Source organism: Pongo abelii, chromosome 16, assembly GCF_028885655.2.
Source record: "Pongo abelii isolate AG06213 chromosome 16, NHGRI_mPonAbe1-v2.0_pri, whole genome shotgun sequence".
Taxonomy (NCBI): domain Eukaryota; kingdom Metazoa; phylum Chordata; class Mammalia; order Primates; family Hominidae; genus Pongo; species Pongo abelii.
In genome coordinates this window covers 84,510,304-84,529,867 of record NC_072001.2, presented here as the reverse complement: position 1 = coordinate 84,529,867, position 19,564 = coordinate 84,510,304, and the positions used below count along the sequence as shown (strand labels likewise).

Below are 19,564 nucleotides of genomic sequence, written 5' to 3'. Positions count from 1 at the left end.
TTTCAGCATGCCCTATGCATAATCACACAGACGGTCTCCTCTTCCCTCTCTCTTGCATTTGCAGGGTCCTTACCTTGTTCCTCACTGTCAAATAATTCATAGACATTTGTTCAATTGAAAGAAAGTGAACCTTAGAGCTGGGAGGAGCCCATTGTCCATGACTCAGGACAAAGCTGTGCAGGCATCGTCGCAGCAACAGTGACTCAGTGGCATTTTCTGTATAATGAATGACTGCACACAGCACACAGGATGCTCTCCACAATTTGTGATTGTGCACCCTTCCCAATAAGCAATCCTTTTGGGTATTTGCTACACACATACATTTATATGTAATTCTATTAAGAAATTTTACTCATGTCCATTAAGCTAAAATGTCATGTACATTTAAAAACTAACATTTTGTCTCAAAAAAAAAAAAACTAGTATTTTGTCAAGTTGAAGTGTAAAAATAAAAAGATAAACTTTTATTAAAGGTAAAAAATAAAAACTATCTTGGATAGTATAAAGCACACACACATTAATGCACTTTAAAAGATAAAATAATGATATATGAAGAGTTCTAAACTCTTCTTTTCACATCTCAATGAGCATCTCTGTGCCCTACACTGGATGTCGCTGCAGAGGTGCTGTGTGCCAAAGTCACTGTACACAGGTCCACACAGCTGCTGCGTCCTGGAGAGCCAGTCTCCACCTGCCAATATCCTAAGTTTCCATCAAAGTCCAGCACAGATGCTAAAAGCAGATTATTAATATATCTGGAAGTCATGTTAGGGACCACGTATTCTAGTCTCTATAGGACACAAAAAAAGGAAAGAAAGAAAAGGAAGGAAAGAGAGAGAGAGATAAATACCCATTTTACAGCATCCTTTATAAATGGCAAATAAAAAACAGCTAGAAGTAGGTCTAGACCATTGGTCCTCAAATAGCAGACCCCTCCTAGGGACATTTAGCAATGTTTAGTGATGCTTTTTGTTGTCATGAGTGGAAGGGTGCTATTTCATCTAGTGAGCAGAGGCCAGGGATGCTGCCAAACATCTTATAATGCACAGGAAAGCAACCACAACGAAGAATTAGAAAAAAAAAATTAGATTAGAAGGCCCTTGTCCAGAAGAAGGGATAGAAGAATCTGACTTGGTCCTGCCTCAGCTCTGCTGTTTAGGAGCTGTGTCCCTGAACAAATCTCTAAGCCTGGCTCCTCTGTAAAAGTTACGGATCCATTCATCTGTTGACTGATTCATTCATTCACTTAACAGATATTTCCCAGGAAATAGAGATAAACAGCAAAGAACAAGACCTGGTCTAACCCCAGAGAGTAGTGAAAATCAAATAAGAAAATGAGTATAAAAGCCCTTTATAATTTTGAGGTACACAACAGACCCAAGGTAGAAATACTGATTTGTAAATAACACGAGGTGATGCATATAAGTGCTCACTTTCTAGTATTTATTGTCTTTCATCTATTCTGAGAAGTACAGACTTTTCCATCTTTTAACGTCTCTGAACTCAGTCTGTGTACATTAAAATGAAGTGCTTCACAATCACCATCAGCCAGGCGGCAGTCACGCCCCCAGCAGTCACTGTAGTCAGTCACTGATTACCTGAGTGCAAACTTGGTTGGTGGCACTAATTCCTGGTTACACTAAAACTGAGACAGAATAGGGAATTAGGGTAACCAAGGGTTAAGGCATGGGCTCAGCAACATGGACTTCCACTCACCAAGGCTGACCTGGCTACAGGTCAAGTGCCCAATTTACCAGCAGCAGTGACCAACACTGAGCCCTTGATATGGCACCATTCCTTGGTTCTAGGCAAGATTAGGCAGCATAGAGGCCATATCCTCACTCCTGTGATAACAAGACAAGAAGTTCCTACTTCAGCCTCTAATTGGCTGCAGGCAGTCTCCACTTCCACCTCTGATTGGTCATGGGCCAAGTCTCCACTTCAGCCTCTGATTGGTCGTGGGCCAATTATTCATAAGGTGTAACCCTCCAAAGGGCACCTAGCGGTGTTACCAAAATTCTTCTAGCTTAGTTTAAACCCTAACAAACATTGTATTTGGGGCTCTTGAGCCTCTTGCCCAAGCCTGCTTGTGCTTTATAGAGTGTACTTTCACTTAAATAAATCTGTGCTTGCATTGCTTATGGCGTTGCTTCATTCTTTTGTCACTTTGTGCGTTTTGTGTTGCTCTGTTTGTGCACTTTGTTCAATTCTTTGTTCAACGTGCCAAGAACCTGGAAAACTCATAGTCAAGACTTTCCATCTGATGGAAGCCTCTCAGTGTTCAGTCAAGAAGCCATTGGAGGATCACTTAGGAAAGGATCAAGAGCCCTGATGTTGTCTGAAGCTTTCCATGGATATCTTATGGTAGGAGCAAGAATGCACTGAAATTGGTTTAGATGCTTTCAGGTGGCTCACACCGTTAAAGAATGTCTTTCCCCAGCTGGAGCCCAAACCCATCTGGTCTCACCCCTTGGAGACACACAGGCAGACCTAACTCTCAGCTAAGCCAGAGGTTCTCAACCCAGACTGCACATTAAAATAAATTAGCAAGCTTTTGCATCACATGTTCTCACTTATTTGTGGGATCTAAAAATCAAAACAATTGAACTCATGGACATAGAGAGTAGAAGGATGGTTACCACAGTCTGGAAAGGGTACTAGGGACCTGACAGGGAGGTGGGGTTGGTTAATGGGCACAAAAAAAAAATAGTTACAAAGAATGAATAAGACCTACTCTTTGACAGCACAACAGGTGACTAGAGTCAATGATAACTTAATTGTACATTTAAAAATAACTAAATGAGTACAATTGGATTGTTTGTAACACACAGGATAAATGCTTGAGGGAACAGATACCCCATTCTCCATAATGTGATTATTTCACATTGCATGCCTGTATCAAAACATCTCATGGCCAGGTGCGGTGGCTCACGCCTGTAATCCTAGCACTTTGGGAGGCAGGCGGATTACCTGAGGTCAGGAGTTCGAGACCAGCCTGACCAACATGGAGAAATCCCGTCTCTACTAAAAATACAAAATTAGCCAGGCGTGGTGGTGCATGCCTGTAATCTCAGCTACTCGGGAGGCTGAGGCAGAAGAATCGCTTGAACCCAGGAGGCGGAGGTTGTGTTGAGCGTAGATTGTGCCATTGCACTCCACCCTGGGCAACAAGAGCAAAACTCCGTCTCAAAAAAAAAAAAAAAAAAATCAAAAAAAAAATCTCACGTACCGCATAATATATACACCTACTACGTAACCACAAAAATTAAACATTAAAAATGGTTTTAAAATTTTTAATTAAATTTAAATAAAATAGTGAGTTTTTAAAAATACTAATACCTGGGTTCCACTCCAAATAAAATAAGAAGCTCTGGGGTGGGCCCAAGCATCTGTGTTTTTTTTAATGTCCCACCCTAGAAATTCTGATTGAATGGTCCAGAGTGCAGCCTGGGCCGCGGGCTTTTTCAGTATTCTTCAGGAGATTCTAATGTGTAGCCAGAGAGACTTGCGAGAAATGCCTCCTCTGACCACCCTAAGGAACCACTGCTTCCTCCTCCACCTCCTAACACTGTGGGTCTCTGCCGTGGCTGCACGTGGGAACCATCTAAAGGACACTGACAAATCCCAATGTCCAGGCTATACCCCAGACCATTCAATCAGAATTTCTGGTCTCAGACCAGGAATCAGTAATTGTTACAGTTCCCAGAGTGAATGCAATGCATAGCCAAGGCTGGAACCACTGCCCTAAATCCTGCAGTACTTGATGGAAAATGCTTGCCTTCTTGAAGAGGGTCAGTCTGCATTGACTGAAACTGCCATCTATTTAAAACACATTTACAGCCCACGTTCTACCTCTCAGTATACATATTTGTGAACCAGCCTAATAGTTTACCTGTATCTACAAGACCTGGAAACCCTACGTCCCTTTATAATACCCTACACATCACAGGCACTCAATGAGGAATGAACAGATGAACAAATAAATGGAAAGACATACATTTATTTTGTCAGGAACTATCTAATCACATGGGTGCCACAACTAATGTGCCAGTTTCAAAGACAAGGTAGAGATTCTGCAGCTTAAAAATCATTACAAAATAATAGGTTACTGATCAGGTAGAGGTCCTGACCTCGAAAGCCAAAGGTAGAAACAAAAATAGGATGTTTTACAAAGGTGGAAATGTTTAATTCCAAGGTAAGGCCACAGCTCAGAGCTGTCAGTTTTTTGTGTTTTAGTACATTCAAGAGGGAAACTGTGGTACCAAAAATTCAGTATAGTTCCAACAGCTTTATTACATAGACATAACTTTAAAAAGTAACGCATTGTCCTTGTAGACAATGAAGGATATAAGTAGAGGAAGCTGAGTTCTTCAGAATTTGTTTATCAACAAAGGGCTATTGTTTGTCACTTTCAAATACTATTTATTCTCCAGAGCTGTTTTTCTTCAGCCCTAGACTCCCACCACAAATTCAATAATCTTAATGTAATCTTTAGTTTAATATAGCGCCCAGAGAGTTCCACATCTGATTCAAAAATAGCTTGAGGCATGACCAAGGTTGTTAATTTCTTTTAAAGCTACATTTGGTGAGAGTGGGACCAGGGAAAACATGCACGTGTCTGGCGTGTTACTGCGTGTCAAGGCCCATGGCCTGCTCCATGGCTCGAGTGTCCTCTGCGGGTGGTTTGGGCAGATCCAACATGGAGGACGAGGCATCCCTGGGATTCCCAGTAACCAACATCCAATGGTTCCTTGGTTTTTCAACTCTGTGTGAATCCAGGTATGTGTGAGCTACAACCTCGGCCTCCTTTCCAAAATAGGTGCTGGAGCAAGAGAGAATCAATTGTGGTTTGAAATTGAATAACAACTCTCAATAAGCTGTTATTAACAATTTAATCTCAAAAGCACCTTAAGAAGCGGATTGCTAGATAAAGCCCTAGGGAATCTCTAAAATGGGACATGTTTGCAGGGAGGTTGCACCCTATTTGGGCAAAGATTAGGCCGGTAGGATCCCATTAGAACTAAAATCCTCTTGTAGGGGAAGGATTTGTATAAAAGAAGGGGCTCTAAGAGGATTTTTCACACCATCGAAGTTCTATGTGGCGGTATTTCATCAGCAAAGGACATTTTTTGTATGTGCAGCCATACACTGTCAATTGAGCTTCTTTGCTTATATTCATGGCCCCCAGCCCCAGTCACAGCATTTTGTTGTACCCTGAAATACAATACCTTACGAAAAGATGCCGGTGGGCTGCCAGTCCCCGATTTGTGTGACAGTGATTGATGAGAATTTTAGCATTTGCCTTAACAGATAAAGAAAATGTGTTATTAGCATTCTAAATTTTTTTTTTTTTTTTGCTTTAGGGAAAAGCTTCCCTAAGGCAAAAATTTGGAATATACATTTATTTCAATTTCATAGAAAAAAATTATATATATTCACAGTCATGTGCCACTTCACAACATTTCATTTAGCAAAGGACCACCTATGCGTCCATAAGACCCTATTTTTACTGTACCTTTTCTGTGTTTAGATGCACAAATACTTACCATTGTGTTACAGTTACCTACAGTATTCAGTATAGTAACATGCTGTACAGGTTTCTACACCTAGGAACACGAGGCTATCCCATGTAGCCTTGGTGTGTAGTAGGCTATGCCATCTAGGTTTGTGTAAGTACATTTATGATGTGTAAGTACATTTATGATGTTTAAATCAAAGAAAATGATTGAGGCGAGTCTCAATTATTTTAAGAGGTTTATTTGCCAAGGTCAAGGATGCGCCCACCAAAAAGAACACAGACCAACAGGAAAAATCGGTGGTCCGTGCTTTTTCCCGAAGAGGGTCTGGGGACCTCAATATTTAAAGTGAAAAGAGCGGGTACTGGGGGGAAGAGGAAGAAAGAAAAAACAACAACAAAAAAAGGAGGGTAAATAAAAGAGGCAAGCAGTTGCATTCTTTTGAGTTTTCGGTCAGTGTTCAACAAACACACATTTTACATGTGAGAGGGCGTAAGAGTTACTTATGCATTCGTCTTGTGCTCGGTGAATCTGCATTTTTACATAAGATGAAATAAACATGGAGCAGAGGGAGCATTCATATATGCCTTTGTCTCAGGTGAGCGGAAGGATGACTTTTTAGTTCTGTCCTTTGTCCCATACCGTGAAGATAAGCTATCACTTTACATTGTCAGGGTAACATTCCACATAACTGTTTTAAGGTAAAGATCTTGGGGCCCATGAGGAATTTCCTTGTGGGCAAATTGTGAGGGATGTATGTAGCTTTAAAAAATATATATATATATATTTGTAGCTATCCTATTTAAGAGCAAAATGGGAGGCAGGTTTGCATGACCCCACTCCCAGCTTGACTTTCCCTTTGACATAGTGAGTTTAGGTCCCAAGATTCATTTTCCTTTCACAATGTCCACACAACGACAAAATCATTGTCAGGGTGACCACGATTGCCTAATGATGCACTTCTCAGAACTTATCCCCATCATTGAGTGACACATGACTATACATGTATTTATACACACACAGACACAGAAAAATTTAGATGCCAAACCATAATGGATGGATGAAATACATTTTTGTAGATATCTGTATGATGAAATCATCACTCAAAGTTATATTGGAGAAGATCTTTGCCACACAAGATATGATCAATGGTGTTATTTACTGGAAAAAAAGAAGTATCTTCATGATGTCCTATCTTGTAAAAAGAAATGATAAGCAATGGCTTTCTCTGGAAATGGAACTACTGGTAATTTTCGTATTATTTTTGTGCTTTCCTGACTTTTCATAAGTGAACATATGTTTATAATCAGGAAAAATATATATTATTTCAAAATCCTGACTCATGTAAGTTAAAAGCTGTGTAAGAAAGAAAAACCAGCCCTGCCATCCAGGGGTTGGCCTGGCACTGACAAGTAGGCCTTAGTGTTCTCCTGGGAACAGAATCAACTTCACAGAATGTCCACATCAGACAAGGCCACTCTGTGATCATGAGGGGTCAAAACAAAAACAAGAGCACTCTATAATCATATCTGAACACACACAAAACACAAACATTGGCTAAGCCACTAAATACCAAACACCGGCCTCTCCCAGCTAATATGAGCGACTGACTGCTGCTTCTTTACTAATGACAGCTTTGTCCTCACTCTAGTCTGGCCCTCCCTAGAGATAAGATTTATTGAGATAACCAATCATAGAATTATCCCCCACTTCCTGACAGCATCCAGTTCAGAGCAAAGCCTCACTTCTTGGGATTCTCTCCAACACCACCCAACCAAAGCCCAAATTCTATAAGCATCCTAACACCCTCTTTCATGCTTCCCCATTGTGTGTGTTCTCCCTCACTGCAAGAAGTAATCTACCCAACCTGTTAAGCCACAGTTGTTCCTGGCGGTCTCTCTAGCCAGAGGTTATTGACATGTGCAAGGTAGCTCAGACAGGTTTGGGGTTTCCCATTTGCAGAGGTGTAACCACGTCTCAATGAGGCCTGGGGAGACTTTCCTGAAGCCATAAGGTGAATTAGTAATGGAGAAAAGAACTCCTGGTGCCTGGAACACTGACTGCTCCCTTAACCTCTAAAAAAAGCCAGCAACAGTAACAATATAACAACAGTCATGACAAGAAGAAACACTTGTGGGTGGCTTCTAGGAACCAGGCACCTTTTGAATTAGCACTCTAAATGTACTAACCATTTAGTCTTCACAAAACCTCATGAAGTAGGTACTATTAACACCTGGAATTTAGATAGGGAAACTGAGGCACTGGCAGTTTAAATTGTGGAACTAGAAGGCAATTCTCAGAAGAGCAAAGCTTAGCAAAGGACATCTAAAGAGAACAATTTGTAAAGCCTGTTTCATTGTAGATAATATATATGTCCTCCATGCTTGGAGAAAGAACCTTGTGAAGTCAGGATCCACCTGGCAGAGGTGAGGGACAGGCATGCTGCATCGGGTGGACTCAGTGGCCTGCAACTGGGGCCACTTCCTGGTCAGTAGCAAGCGAATCCTGGCCATGCTTGCTACTAATTCCATACTCAACGCAGTGGCCATCAACACATCTTCATTCTGTCTGCTGGATGCCTCGTGAGCAGGAAAGCCTCTGGCCCTTGAAATAGGGAGGCCTACTCCGTGCACACAAGACCTCCCACCTTCCCATCAGGACCACGCCTCAGGCTCCAGTCCCATGGGTCCCAGCATCCAGAGAAAATGTCGCACAGTGATAATGAGAATGATGCCGTCCTGCAGGACCACTGCATTGACTATGTGACTACGCTGCTGTCTCCTTGGCTTCTCCAAGACTCCCTAAGCTCTTTTTCTTTTTCTTTTTTTTTTTTTTTTTGAGACAGGGTCTCACTGTTGATCAGGCTGGAGTCCAATGGCACCATCACAGCTCACAGCAGCCTCGACCTCCCAGGCTCAGGTGATCCTCCCACCTCAGCCTCTCAAGTAGCTGGGACTACAGGTGCTCACCACCACACCTGCCTAATATTTATTTATTTATTCATTTATTCATTTACTTATTTATTTTGAGACAGAGTCTCACTCTGTCACCCAGGCTGGAGTGCAATGGTACAATCTTGGCTCACTGCAACCTCTGCCTCCTGGGTACAAAAGACTCTCATGCCTCAGCCACCTGAGTAGCTTGGATTACAGGTGTGTGCCACCACACCCGGCTAATTTTTGTATTTTTTGTAGAGACAGGGGTTTCGCCATGTTGCCCAGGCTGGTCTTGAACTCCTGGCCTCAAGAGATCCGCCCGCCTTAGCCTCCCAAAGTTTTGGGATTGCAGGCGTGAGCCACCACACCTGGGCTCAAACTCCTTAAAAATTAGTACTTAGAGGAGGCCTTAGCAAAAACAGTGCAAAGGAAGCAGTGTCACAACTCTTAAGATCGCACATCATTGGTTCTTAACCCGATGACAGGGGCAGGGCCTGAGCTTTTTAGAAAGTTCCTGAGGCGATTCTAATGTTTAGCAAGAGTTGAGAAACTCTAATGCAGGATGCTGCCATGGGGTAAATTGGTACCTCCCAAACTTGTGTTATAAATGGAAAAGAGAGAGAAAGTCATAAGGCATTTGAGCTATAAGTCTGTGTGTTATAAATGGAAAAAAAAAGACAGAAAAGAGTGATAAAGTCATAAGGCATTTGAGCTATAAGTCTGTGTTTTATAGACAGAAATAAATTGCATCCATTTCATAGCATAGGCACCCATGTCTTCCCGATGCTGCACTCACCGGGACAGGGAAGCCTTCATATTCCAGGCGTAACTGGGGGTCAGGGAAGGCAGCCTGCCAGCAGTTCATATGGGAGACCTCATCTGTTAGGTACACTTCCTGGAGCCAAGACCTCTTAGAAGATTTCAGGAGGGTCTTGTGGTCACTTGATAAATACAACTGAAAATGACAGTAAGCAGATGCACTAAGTCAGAGCTCTGTGAAAAGCTGGAGAATAAAGAAGCAATTGACTGGCTGGATGGCAACCACATTCAAAGCAGTTCTCAAAAACTCTGTTCTTACTGATTGTATGAGAAAGCATAATTTTCCTCTACCTTAGATATGCCATCTGGCATGCTGAGACCAAGACACACACACACACACCTACACACACTCACATCTCCAACTACTTTTCCTTCCTCTGAATACCAAACTCAATCTTCCTCTCTCCTTCCTACTCCCTGTCCCCTGTTCCCCTTCAGGATATAGGAACTGGACCAATGGGGTTTTGTTTTGTTTTGTTTTGTTTTGTTTTGTTTTGTTTTGAGACAGGGTCTCATTCTGTTGCCCAGGCTGGAGCACAGTGGCAATCATGGTTCACTGCAGCCTCCAACTCCTCGGCTCAAGTGCTCCTCCCACTTCAGCCTCCTGAGTAGCTGGGACTGCAGGTGCACACGGTCATGCCCAGCTGATTTTTTTTTTTTTTATTTTTTGTAGAGATAGGATCCCACTGTTTCCCAAGCTGGTCTTGAACTCCTGGTCTCAAGCAATCCTCCCACCTCGGCCTCCCAAAGTGCTGGGTTTATAGGTGTGAACGACCATGCCCAGCCATGGACTAATATTTTATTTAATATAAATGATGTTGCATTAAACTCATCACATGAAATGAATTATTCTTCAGATCAATATCCTCACAGCTGATATTCATTTGTGAGCCTTCAAGGTGACCCACACCCCTCTGGAATTGATGTCCATGCTGGAAATTTATGTCGGCTCTCTGGCTGCCTGTAACCTTGCCAAGAAACAACCCCCATCCTGCTGAAAAGTCCAAAATGTTAGTCCTTTGCTAGTTCTTCACTGGTTCAGCCCCGCCCTGAATGTAGAGGTAGTTTCTGCATATTTTGACAGGTTTCTAATAAGCACCTTTCCCATGCAAGGCTGTGCTGTGAGGCACTGTGGGGAAGGCAGAGATGAGTTACTATCCTCATGAGGTTCTGCACCTAGCAGAAGAGGTGATTGAGCACAGAAATGGGAAGCACCTGCATGCACCTTTCTGGTTAGGGAGGTCCAGCAGATTTGCAATGAGCTGTGAGAGGCAGAGGTAGGAACATAGTGCTTTCCTGGGGGATCAAAAGAGGGTCTGAGGAGGAGGCTGGAAAGCCAGAGAGGGTGAACACAGACAGGGTGAGGATGTATCACAGAGGGCCTCAAATGCCACAGCAAATAACCAGAACTTCATTCAAAGGGCAATGGGGAGCCACTGCTGACTCCAGTGAGGATGGGGGTGACCAGACCTGTGCTTATAAAAGATCAACCTGAAAAACAAATAATAATAAATTTTAAAAATTAAAATTAAAATTAAAAAAAAAGATCAACCTGGCAGCACCCTGTCTAGTATGGTCTGAAGTCAGGATAGACTAAAAGGGCAAAACAATGGGGCCTGGGTTGCTAAGGGGCTGCACTGGGCATGAGAAACAGGCCAAAGTGCAGTAGGAAGGGAGAACAGTGCCTAGGAACAGAGGAAGAGACCTGGTAATCAGCTGGATGTGGGTGGGGAAGGGAGATGGGCCCAAGGTAGATTCGCCATTGGCCCTGGATAATGGTGCCTTTCAGAGCAACAAGAAAACCGGAACTTAAAAAGGCAAATAAGACCAGGCACAGTGGCTTATGCCTGTAATCCCAGCACTTTGGGAGGCTGAGGCAGGAGGATCACTTGAGGTCAGGAGTTCGAGAGAGTGTGGCCAACATGGTGAAACCCTGTCTCTACTAAAAATACAAAACTTAGTCAGGTGTGGTGGCAGGCGCCTGTAATCCCAGCTACGCAGGAAGCTGAGGCATGAGAATTGCTTGAACCCGGGAGGCAGAGGCTGCAGTGAGCCGAGATCACACCACTGTGCTCCAGCCTAGGCGACAGAGTGAGACTCTGACTTAAAAAAAAAAAAAGAAAAAAAAAGGCAAATAATATCTGTCTCAAACCACAAACTGCTTTGTTCACCTAAAGTAAAACAGTAATAAAATCAGGAACTAACCCAGTAGGCCACTATTTCACCAACGCTTCTATGAATGCCACAGAAGGGCTTGCTAATTCAAAGACAAGAAACCAAAATTCGAGGTATAAGAATTGGAGAAGAGAGAAAATTGTCATCATTTGAAGATTAAATGACTGTCTGCCTAGAAAACATAAAAGAATCACTGAAAAAACTATAGAATTAATAAGAGTAGGTGATTACATCAAAGGTGAATATAAAAATCAATAGCCTTCTCATATTTTTATAGGAGAAATTATCCTTTATTCTATCAAATGTTCTATCCTTATTCTATCAAGAGGAACGCTCTACAGTAGCATCTGAAAATACAAGATGCCAAGGAAAAACCCTTAACAAAATTGTTGTCAAGTCCATGTAAAGAAAACCACAAAATCTTACTGGGTGATAGAAAATTTTGCTGAGAGAATAAATGGAGAGACATCTCAGAAGAATAAATATGGAAAAGTTACTAAATATGTGAATTTACTTAATTTTACAATGCCAATCAAAATATAATACCAAGTAATCTTTTCTCCACAGGGGCAGAGGGACTTGAAAAAAATAACCATTACATTTAACTGAGAAATTAATTCCTAACAAAATTCAGACAAAGAAGTGTAATGAGAGGCAACTAGCCCTATGAGCTGTCAAGGTCACAGGGCTATGAGCCCTATCATAAAGCTCTAATAATTAAGACACTATAGTCCTAGAATAAAAATAGACAACTGGGCTGGGTGCAGTGGCTCATGCCTGTAATCCCAGCACTTTGGGAGGCAGAGGCAGGAGGATCACTTGAACTCAGGAGTTCAAGACCAGCCTGGCCAACATGGCGAAACTCCGTCTCTACAAAAATGAATAAATAAATAATATATAAATTTTAAAAACTTAGCCAGGTATAATGGTGTGCACCTGTGGTCCCAGCTACTCAGGAGGCTGAGGCAGGACAATTGCTTGAGCCTGGGAGGTGGAAGCTGCAGTGAACCATGTTTGCGACACTGCACTCCAGCCTAAGTGACAGAGTGAGACCCTGTCTCAAAAAAAAAAAGAAAAAAAAAAGAGACAACTAGGTTTTAATGGATCAAAATAGAAAGCTCAGAAGCACAGGGTAGTATATACAGTAATTTAATATATGCTAAGGGAAATGTCATGCACCTGTAGAGAAAGGAATAATCATTCAAGAGATAATAGATAAAACTGACCAGTCATCTGGGACAAAATGAGATATTCACATAAAACCCTTTATCAAAATAAGTCCCAAGTTGATTAAATAATAAATGTAAGCAAAAGTCAAATTGCAAACATCTAGAAGCTAATTCAAGTTTTTCTTTTTATCAGATCTCTGAAGCAGTCTTTAAAACTTAAAAGCAATGGAAGGAATTACAAAGAAAAACACTGATACATTTTACTCAAAAATATAATATTAGAACAACTACAACTTAAAAGCCAAGCAACAAATGGAAATATTAGCAAGACATATGACAAAATTTACTAATCACTGGTATATAAACCCAAATCAATACAAAGGCAAAAAACAGATGATTTGCAGGAGAGAGGAGAGGGAGGGAGAAAGAAAAAAGAAGCGAGAGAGAAAAGAAGAAATAAGGGAAAGAGATAAGGCAAACTTAAAATACAGGAGAAATTACAAGTAGTACAACATTTACATATCATTTTTTATTTTCTTTTTGTTTGCTTGTCAAATTAGCAAAGTTTTACATTATGATATTTAATACAATCAATGAAGCAGTAGATGATCATTCTTATTGTTGCTGAGAGTGCAAATTGCTACAGCCCATTACAAAAAGAACTCTTCATATGTATCAATACTTTTAAATGTGTTTATATTCTTTGACTCAGTAATTCTTTGCCCAAAAATCTATCCTAAAGGTAGAATTCCTAATGTGAAGTTTGAGAGGGGAAGCTTTAAGCATTTATACACAAATGCACACTGGAACTTTACATATAAGAGAGAAATACTGGATCAAACCCAACTGCCCAAAAGTAGAAGAAAGGCTAGGTAAATTATGATACCGCCACACAATTATATCTTATGCTCTCCTTAAATGCTTTTGTCATTTTAAAAAGCTTTAAAAATGCTATTTTAGAAAGAATAACCTATCTGTATATTTATCTAAGTTTAAAAAAAAATACATAGGAAAGTAAAAATAAGCCAAAATGTTAACGGTGCTAATCTCTGGTTAAGAAATGGTAATTTACTCCCTTTTTTCAATAAGTCAATATTTATCAGGCTGCAACTTACCATCTGTGGGGTGTCAGAGTTTAATTGGTAGCATTGTTTCTTCTTCTTCTTTTTATTATTTTTATTTTTTGACACAGGGTCTCTTTCTGTCACCCAGGCTGGAGTACAGTGGTGCAAACTCTACAGTTTCTACCTTCTGGCTTAAGCACTCCTCCCACCTCAGCCTCATGAGTATGTGGCCACCATACCTGGCCAATTTTTTAAAAATTTTTTGTTGAGATGAGGTCTCGCTATGTTGCCAAGGCTGGTCTACAACTCCTGGCCTCAAGTGATCCTCTTGCCTTGGTCTCCCAAAGTGCTGAGATTACAGGCATGAGCCACTGCACCCAGCAGGCAGCACTGCATTTTCTTAGTGGTATCAAAAATAATAATAATAACGCTACATCATATAGTAAATGAATTATTAATTCAATAAAAAATGTGATATAGTACTAGCTCTGCTACTTGCTAGCTGAGTGACTTGAGTCAGAAATCACTTAACCTCTTAGTGCCTCAGTTTTTCCATCAGTAAATTTAAGGTAAAATAGTCCCTACCTCAAAGGCATGTTTAGGGGATTAGGAGAGTTGAAATATGTGAAGCAGTTACAACACTGCCTGGCATGTAGTAAGGTAGATTAATACTCACCATCTTATAGATGAGAAACAGGCCCAAAAAGCATTAAATAACTTACCCAAATTCCCATCCCATAGGTACGCATCTGAAATTCAAACCCAAATCTATCTGGTTCTATTATACTTCCTAATCCCCAAGTCTCCCTGATTTATGCAAATTTAAGCATCTCATATTGTCCTTACTCCCATACTAGGCAAAAGTCTGATCATCAAAAGTTTAAATAAAAAAGTTGTCAGATAATATGCCTTGCTAGCATTGGCAACATTTGACAGGTATCAGATGGTTATTGATGAATTCAATCAGTTAATTTACAGGTGGAAGTGGTATAAACTTTTGCTTTTTGCCAGCTGTATTGTGAAATGGTTTTCCTCCCTTACTCTTTAGCTTTCAAGGGTGTAGTTTTTGTAATTTGGGAAGTTAAAAGGAAAGACTGGCTTGGCCCAAAACTTCCTGTGAAAAGCTGCAAGCTGACACCAGAAATGACTGATCCAAAGTAGATATGCAAAGTGATAACTCACCATTTTGTTGTCAAATCCTCCTGTTATCCCCAGGCAAAAGTCCTGCCCATATCTAAGGACTTGACCAGTGGCATCTCTGTATACACTGTCAGTGGACAATAAGTATAATGTAAATGTAAACTCTCTGTATTAGAATCATTCTATGACTCTATTTTTTATGCATGCAATTTTGTTTGTAATCAGTTTTTTTGATAATTTATATTCACATACTGTAACTGAATTAAATAATTAAATAAAAGGTGTTTTCTTTTGGTCTTAAAATCCAGCTAGCACCCTACTACCTGCCCTGCACCATAGCTAGCACACAAAGCATCCCCACTTTGTGAGCCTCTGGTTAGAGTAAACTAAGCACGTCTTGCTAATGTATACTAAGGAATTCTGGTCAAGTGCATTGACATCTTCAGAGAGAACCAAGGTAACACATTTGTAGACATTTAATACAGTTCCCTCTTAATCCTTCAGGAAACAGAGGTTGTGATCAATTTTTAGTTGTCTTAACATATGTATTCAAAGGAAATCTAAATTAGAACTTGAAGATCTGTCTATATATTCTCTTTTTCCCCCAGGCTGGAGTTCAGTGGTGCAATCTTGGCTCGCTGCAACCTCCACCTCCCAGGTTCAAGTGATTCTCATGCTTCAGTGACATGAGTAGCTAGAATTACAGGAGCCTGCCACCATGCCCAACTCATTTTTTGTATTTTTTGTAGAAATGGTGTTTCGACATGTTGGCCAGGCTGGTCTTGAACTCCTGACCTCAGGTGATCTGCCTGCCTTGACTTCCCAAAGTGTTGGGATTAAAGGCATGAGCCACTGCACCTGGCCCGGGTCTATATATTCTTGCAATGCTTACATTGCTGTCATACGAATTAGTAATAGTTTTCAATTGTGATCATGTATCTATTTCTTCTCTAAGGATTTAATTGTTCATTTTCAAAATCTCTTCAAGTACATTTTTAACGGACAGTTAATTTTAAAAGAGCAAATCCCATCTAGTGCTACGTTGTATTAAACTGTATGTTTTTATTGTAAAAAAATAACATAGCCATATTAAGAACAATGAAAACACTCAAATGAGCTCAAAGTGTTCCAAAATGTTATAGGGAAAACCCACTTTACTTCCAGGCAGAATATGGCTTTAATTCCCTGGATCCTATATTCATGATTTAAGCATTTTGAATTGAATACAATTATCCTGCTGTCCAAGGTAAAAAGGGATTGTAAAGTTCCCTTGACAATAATTCTCAAGGTAAGCAAAGCAAGATGAAAATCACGAAAAATGTTCACAAAACCTTTCCCTCCACTCAGTGGTTCCAATACCCAGGAATCTTTAAGCTACAAGTGAAACATATTTATGATGAAAATGAACTGAAAATTAAAGTCTCTTTACCTCAAAATGATAAAAGTGTTTCTGCCAATTGGGATCTTGGCTTGAACTGCGCTCAGGCCACAGGGTACCTCTAATTCATCTTTCAGATGGGACTGAATTTCATCTGGAGTCATACACAGGCTCAGGTCCCCACCCAGAAACACATCAGCTTCTGTGTCAGGATCATCAGGATTCACAAGCATCACTTTGTCACCGTAATGAATATAACCATCTTCAGTTATGGAAAGTTGCATCTACAATTTTAACAGTAGTTTATTACATAAACCATGAAATTCCTCAACAGTCACTGCCAAGGCAATTTTCTTCCTTCTCAGACTAGTACACATTTCATTCAGGATTTCACTTGGATTCCCTCTAACCTTTAGTTCCTTCTTCCTTTCCCTTCCCCTTTGCCAAGGCAAAGCTCCCAATAATCCCAAATGAAGTCAAATAAAGCTGGTGAAAATCACATGGATTTACTCATTATTCTAGAAATTCAGCATTCATTGAAAAATTTGTTGATTACCAACTAAGGGGCATTTTACTTATTTACATATTAACTCATTTATTTCTTTATTTGTAAAATGCAGGTAAACATGATTTAGGGCAGACTTTGTTTATGTTTCTAAAATCTTAGAAGAATTTAAAACATTGCAAATTTTGTTTTTAAAAACTGTTATTTTCCAAATGGTAACTCAGTAATGAAATTTTTTTCTTGCTTAACATATACTCACACCAAGTTCAACAGAATTTTGAAAACAATGTCTGAATTTAAAGTTACCGGTTTCAATAAACATACGTGTGCATGTATCTTTATAGCAGCATGTTTTATAATCCTTTGGGTATATGCCCAGTAATGGGATGGCTGGGTCAAATGGTATTTCTAGTTCTAGATCCCTGAGGAATCGCCACACTGACTTCCACAATGGTTGAACTAGTTTACAGTCCCACCAACTGCAGCACTATTCACAATAGCAAAGACTTGCAACCAACCTAAATGTCCAACAATGACAGACTGGATTAAGAAAATATACACCATGGAATACTATATAACCATAAAAAATGATGAGTTCATGTCCTTTGTAGGGACATGGATGAAGCTGGAAACCATCATTCTGAGCAAACTATCGCAGGGACAGAAAACCAGACACTGCATGTTCTCACTCATAGGTGGGAATTGAACAATGAGAACACATGGACACAGGAAGGGGAACATTGCACACCGGGGCCTGTTGTGGGGTGGGGAGCGGGGGAGGGATAGCATTAGGAGATATACCTAGTGTTAAATGACGAGTTAATGGGTGCAGCACACCAACATGGCACATGTATACATATGTAACAAACCTGCACGTTGTGCACATGTACCCTAAAACTTAAAGTGTAATTAAAAAAAAAAAGTTACCGGTCTCAAGAGACTCTGTTTTAGTCTTCTGCTTCTCTGTATGAGAAGTTTCCCCTTGTCTCTCTTCTCTAAGAAGTCTTTCATGAGCTCCTAAAGAGAAAATCAACAAAAGCAGCCCTGAATAATACAGATGTTAGTATCAATAACTTTTAGGTCAGAAGGTCTTCCAAGTTGAAAAAGCAAAATTTAAGTACAAAAAAGGTGATGTGAGCATAATGGGAATGATGGAACGTTTTTAGCACTACTTTAATATTTTTACTACATTATAGAATGTTTAGAAAAATGAGAAAGGCAAAACAAAGAAAAAGAAACATCACCAGTAATTACTCCAGCCAGATACCATCCTGAGTGACATTTGGAGGCCATGTCTCCCCTGCTGAGGTTTCCCTTGACTGTATGATGACTGACACTAGAAAGTTCACCCCTCCCCAATCTGACCCGTACACGAATGGCTCAAAGCCTTGTTAAGACCACCCTTGGGAGAATACGAGGCAGTGAGTACAACGTCAATAAAAGGAATACTCAGGGTCATTTAAGAGGGCAAGCGTGGCAGGGTTGGAGTGGGGAGGGATATTATTTCTACCTAGAGCCTGTGTTCTCACCTGGCCCGCAGCATGAGACTGTAAGACTCTAAGGAATACGGGGGACTTAGTGGGGCTCTAGACTAAGCGGGAGACACAGGCAAGGGGCTTGAGAGTCAAGGCGCCTGACTTTGGGAGGCCACGGGACCCAGAGAAAGAAAGTCAGGGTGCTCAGAGTAGAGGTCAGTGAGACCTGGGTTTGCAGTTTGGCAGGTGAGATTCCTTGGGAGTTTAGAGAAGTAGGGGATTTTAGAGGTATTCGCTGTATGCTGGGAGAGAGAGGAGGCTTGAGGCGCTCAAAGTAGGAGATTGAACTTAGAGTAGGGTCTGGGAGTTCCCGAGCTGCGGGTCTGCACCTGGCCACATCCTGCGTACCTCCTCCAGGTAGACATCCTCGTTCCAGTTGCCTATCCGGACTCCCGGACCATACACGTTCTGCGCCATCGCTCCCTGCTGTTCAGCAAGTGGGCCTCCCTCCTACACCACGCGTTAGCGTGGCACGTCGCCATGACGACCCGGCCCCAGGCGATTGGTCAAGGTCTGGGACCCTGCTGGCCAATAAGTGACAGCGCGCAGCCTCGCCCTGGGGCGGCAGATGGGGCGTCTGGGTCAGCGGCTGTCTGTGGCCCCCCAGCCTGCCCCACTTCCACCTCTTAGATTTCCTTAACTGCAGGGCGGGCGAGAGGGAAAACCCTGGCTGACAAAGTGCTTCCGAGAGAGAAATTTAAAGCTTTCTTTCTATTACAATCTAACCGAAAAGTGCTATCGAGTACCCCTTGCTTGTCGAGGCAACAAAGAGGAGCTTTTAAATGGAAGCACGGCTTGCTTGCAGCCTATTTTTTGTAATCAGCAGCAGCAGCAGCAGCAGCAGCAGCAATTTCGCCCTAATCATAAAACAATACCTGCTCAATGTAGACATTTGGAAACCAAAATCGCATAGAAAGAAGAAAGGAGAATTAATAATTTCAGGGCCTTAAAAGTAAGAAATATACCATGTTAGTATATTTCTGTTTATAGGTTTCTGAGGTTGTCCATATTTTTGCGGACTTGACAGCATCCTCCCTCCCTCCCTCCCTCCCTCCCTTGCTCCCTCCCTCCCTGGGTCTCAAAGTTAAAGGACGAACCTGTGATTTGCAGAACTGTTAAGAAAACCAGACTCTGCTGTAGCCAGCATTAATAAAACAAAATATTATTTTCTGGGGAGGGGAGGGATACCAGTTACTGTAGGACTACCGGAGGCTTGATGCTGATTGAATGCATTCAGTAATTTACCTGTATTTAGTGTCTAGTAAGACATGACTGAAATGGAAGACAGGAGCCTTCGCTCCCTTCAGCAAACCCAGTCTAAAAGAAA

The 19,564-nt window shown here is 41.2% G+C and overlaps 1 protein-coding gene and 1 pseudogene across 1 annotated transcript; one reads left to right on the top strand and one right to left on the bottom strand.

Moving 5' to 3' along the window:
• Window positions 1–3,980: 3,980 nt before the first annotated feature.
• On the bottom strand, window positions 3,981–18,920 carry CFAP161 (cilia and flagella associated protein 161). Its single transcript, XM_002825749.4, has 7 exons — window positions 18,586–18,920; window positions 17,630–17,719; window positions 16,249–16,481; window positions 14,862–14,946; window positions 9,249–9,407; window positions 5,229–5,302; window positions 3,981–4,822 (listed from the first exon to the last, which is right to left on the bottom strand). The coding sequence occupies exons 1-7, from the start codon at window positions 18,652–18,654 to the stop codon at window positions 4,627–4,629; spliced, it is 906 nt and encodes a 301-aa protein (XP_002825795.2). The 5' UTR covers window positions 18,655–18,920; the 3' UTR covers window positions 3,981–4,626.
• LOC100441974 (acidic leucine-rich nuclear phosphoprotein 32 family member B-like) overlaps window positions 18,718–19,564 on the top strand; it is a 16,870-nt pseudogene continuing 16,023 nt past the window's right edge.

Bases quoted from the DNA above. Each gene is read 5' to 3' on its own strand.
- CFAP161 (XM_002825749.4), bottom strand. From the start codon at position 18,654: ATGGCGCAGAACGTGTATGGTCCGGGAGTCCGGATAGGCAACTGGAAC. The intron at 17,720-18,585 runs GTACGCAGGATG...TTTTCTCTTTAG, and splicing joins AGGATGTCTACCTGGAGGAG to GAGCTCATGAAAGACTTCTT. The intron at 4,823-5,228 runs GTATTGTATTTC...CTCTTGCTCCAG, and splicing joins CACCGGCATCTTTTCGTAAG to CACCTATTTTGGAAAGGAGG.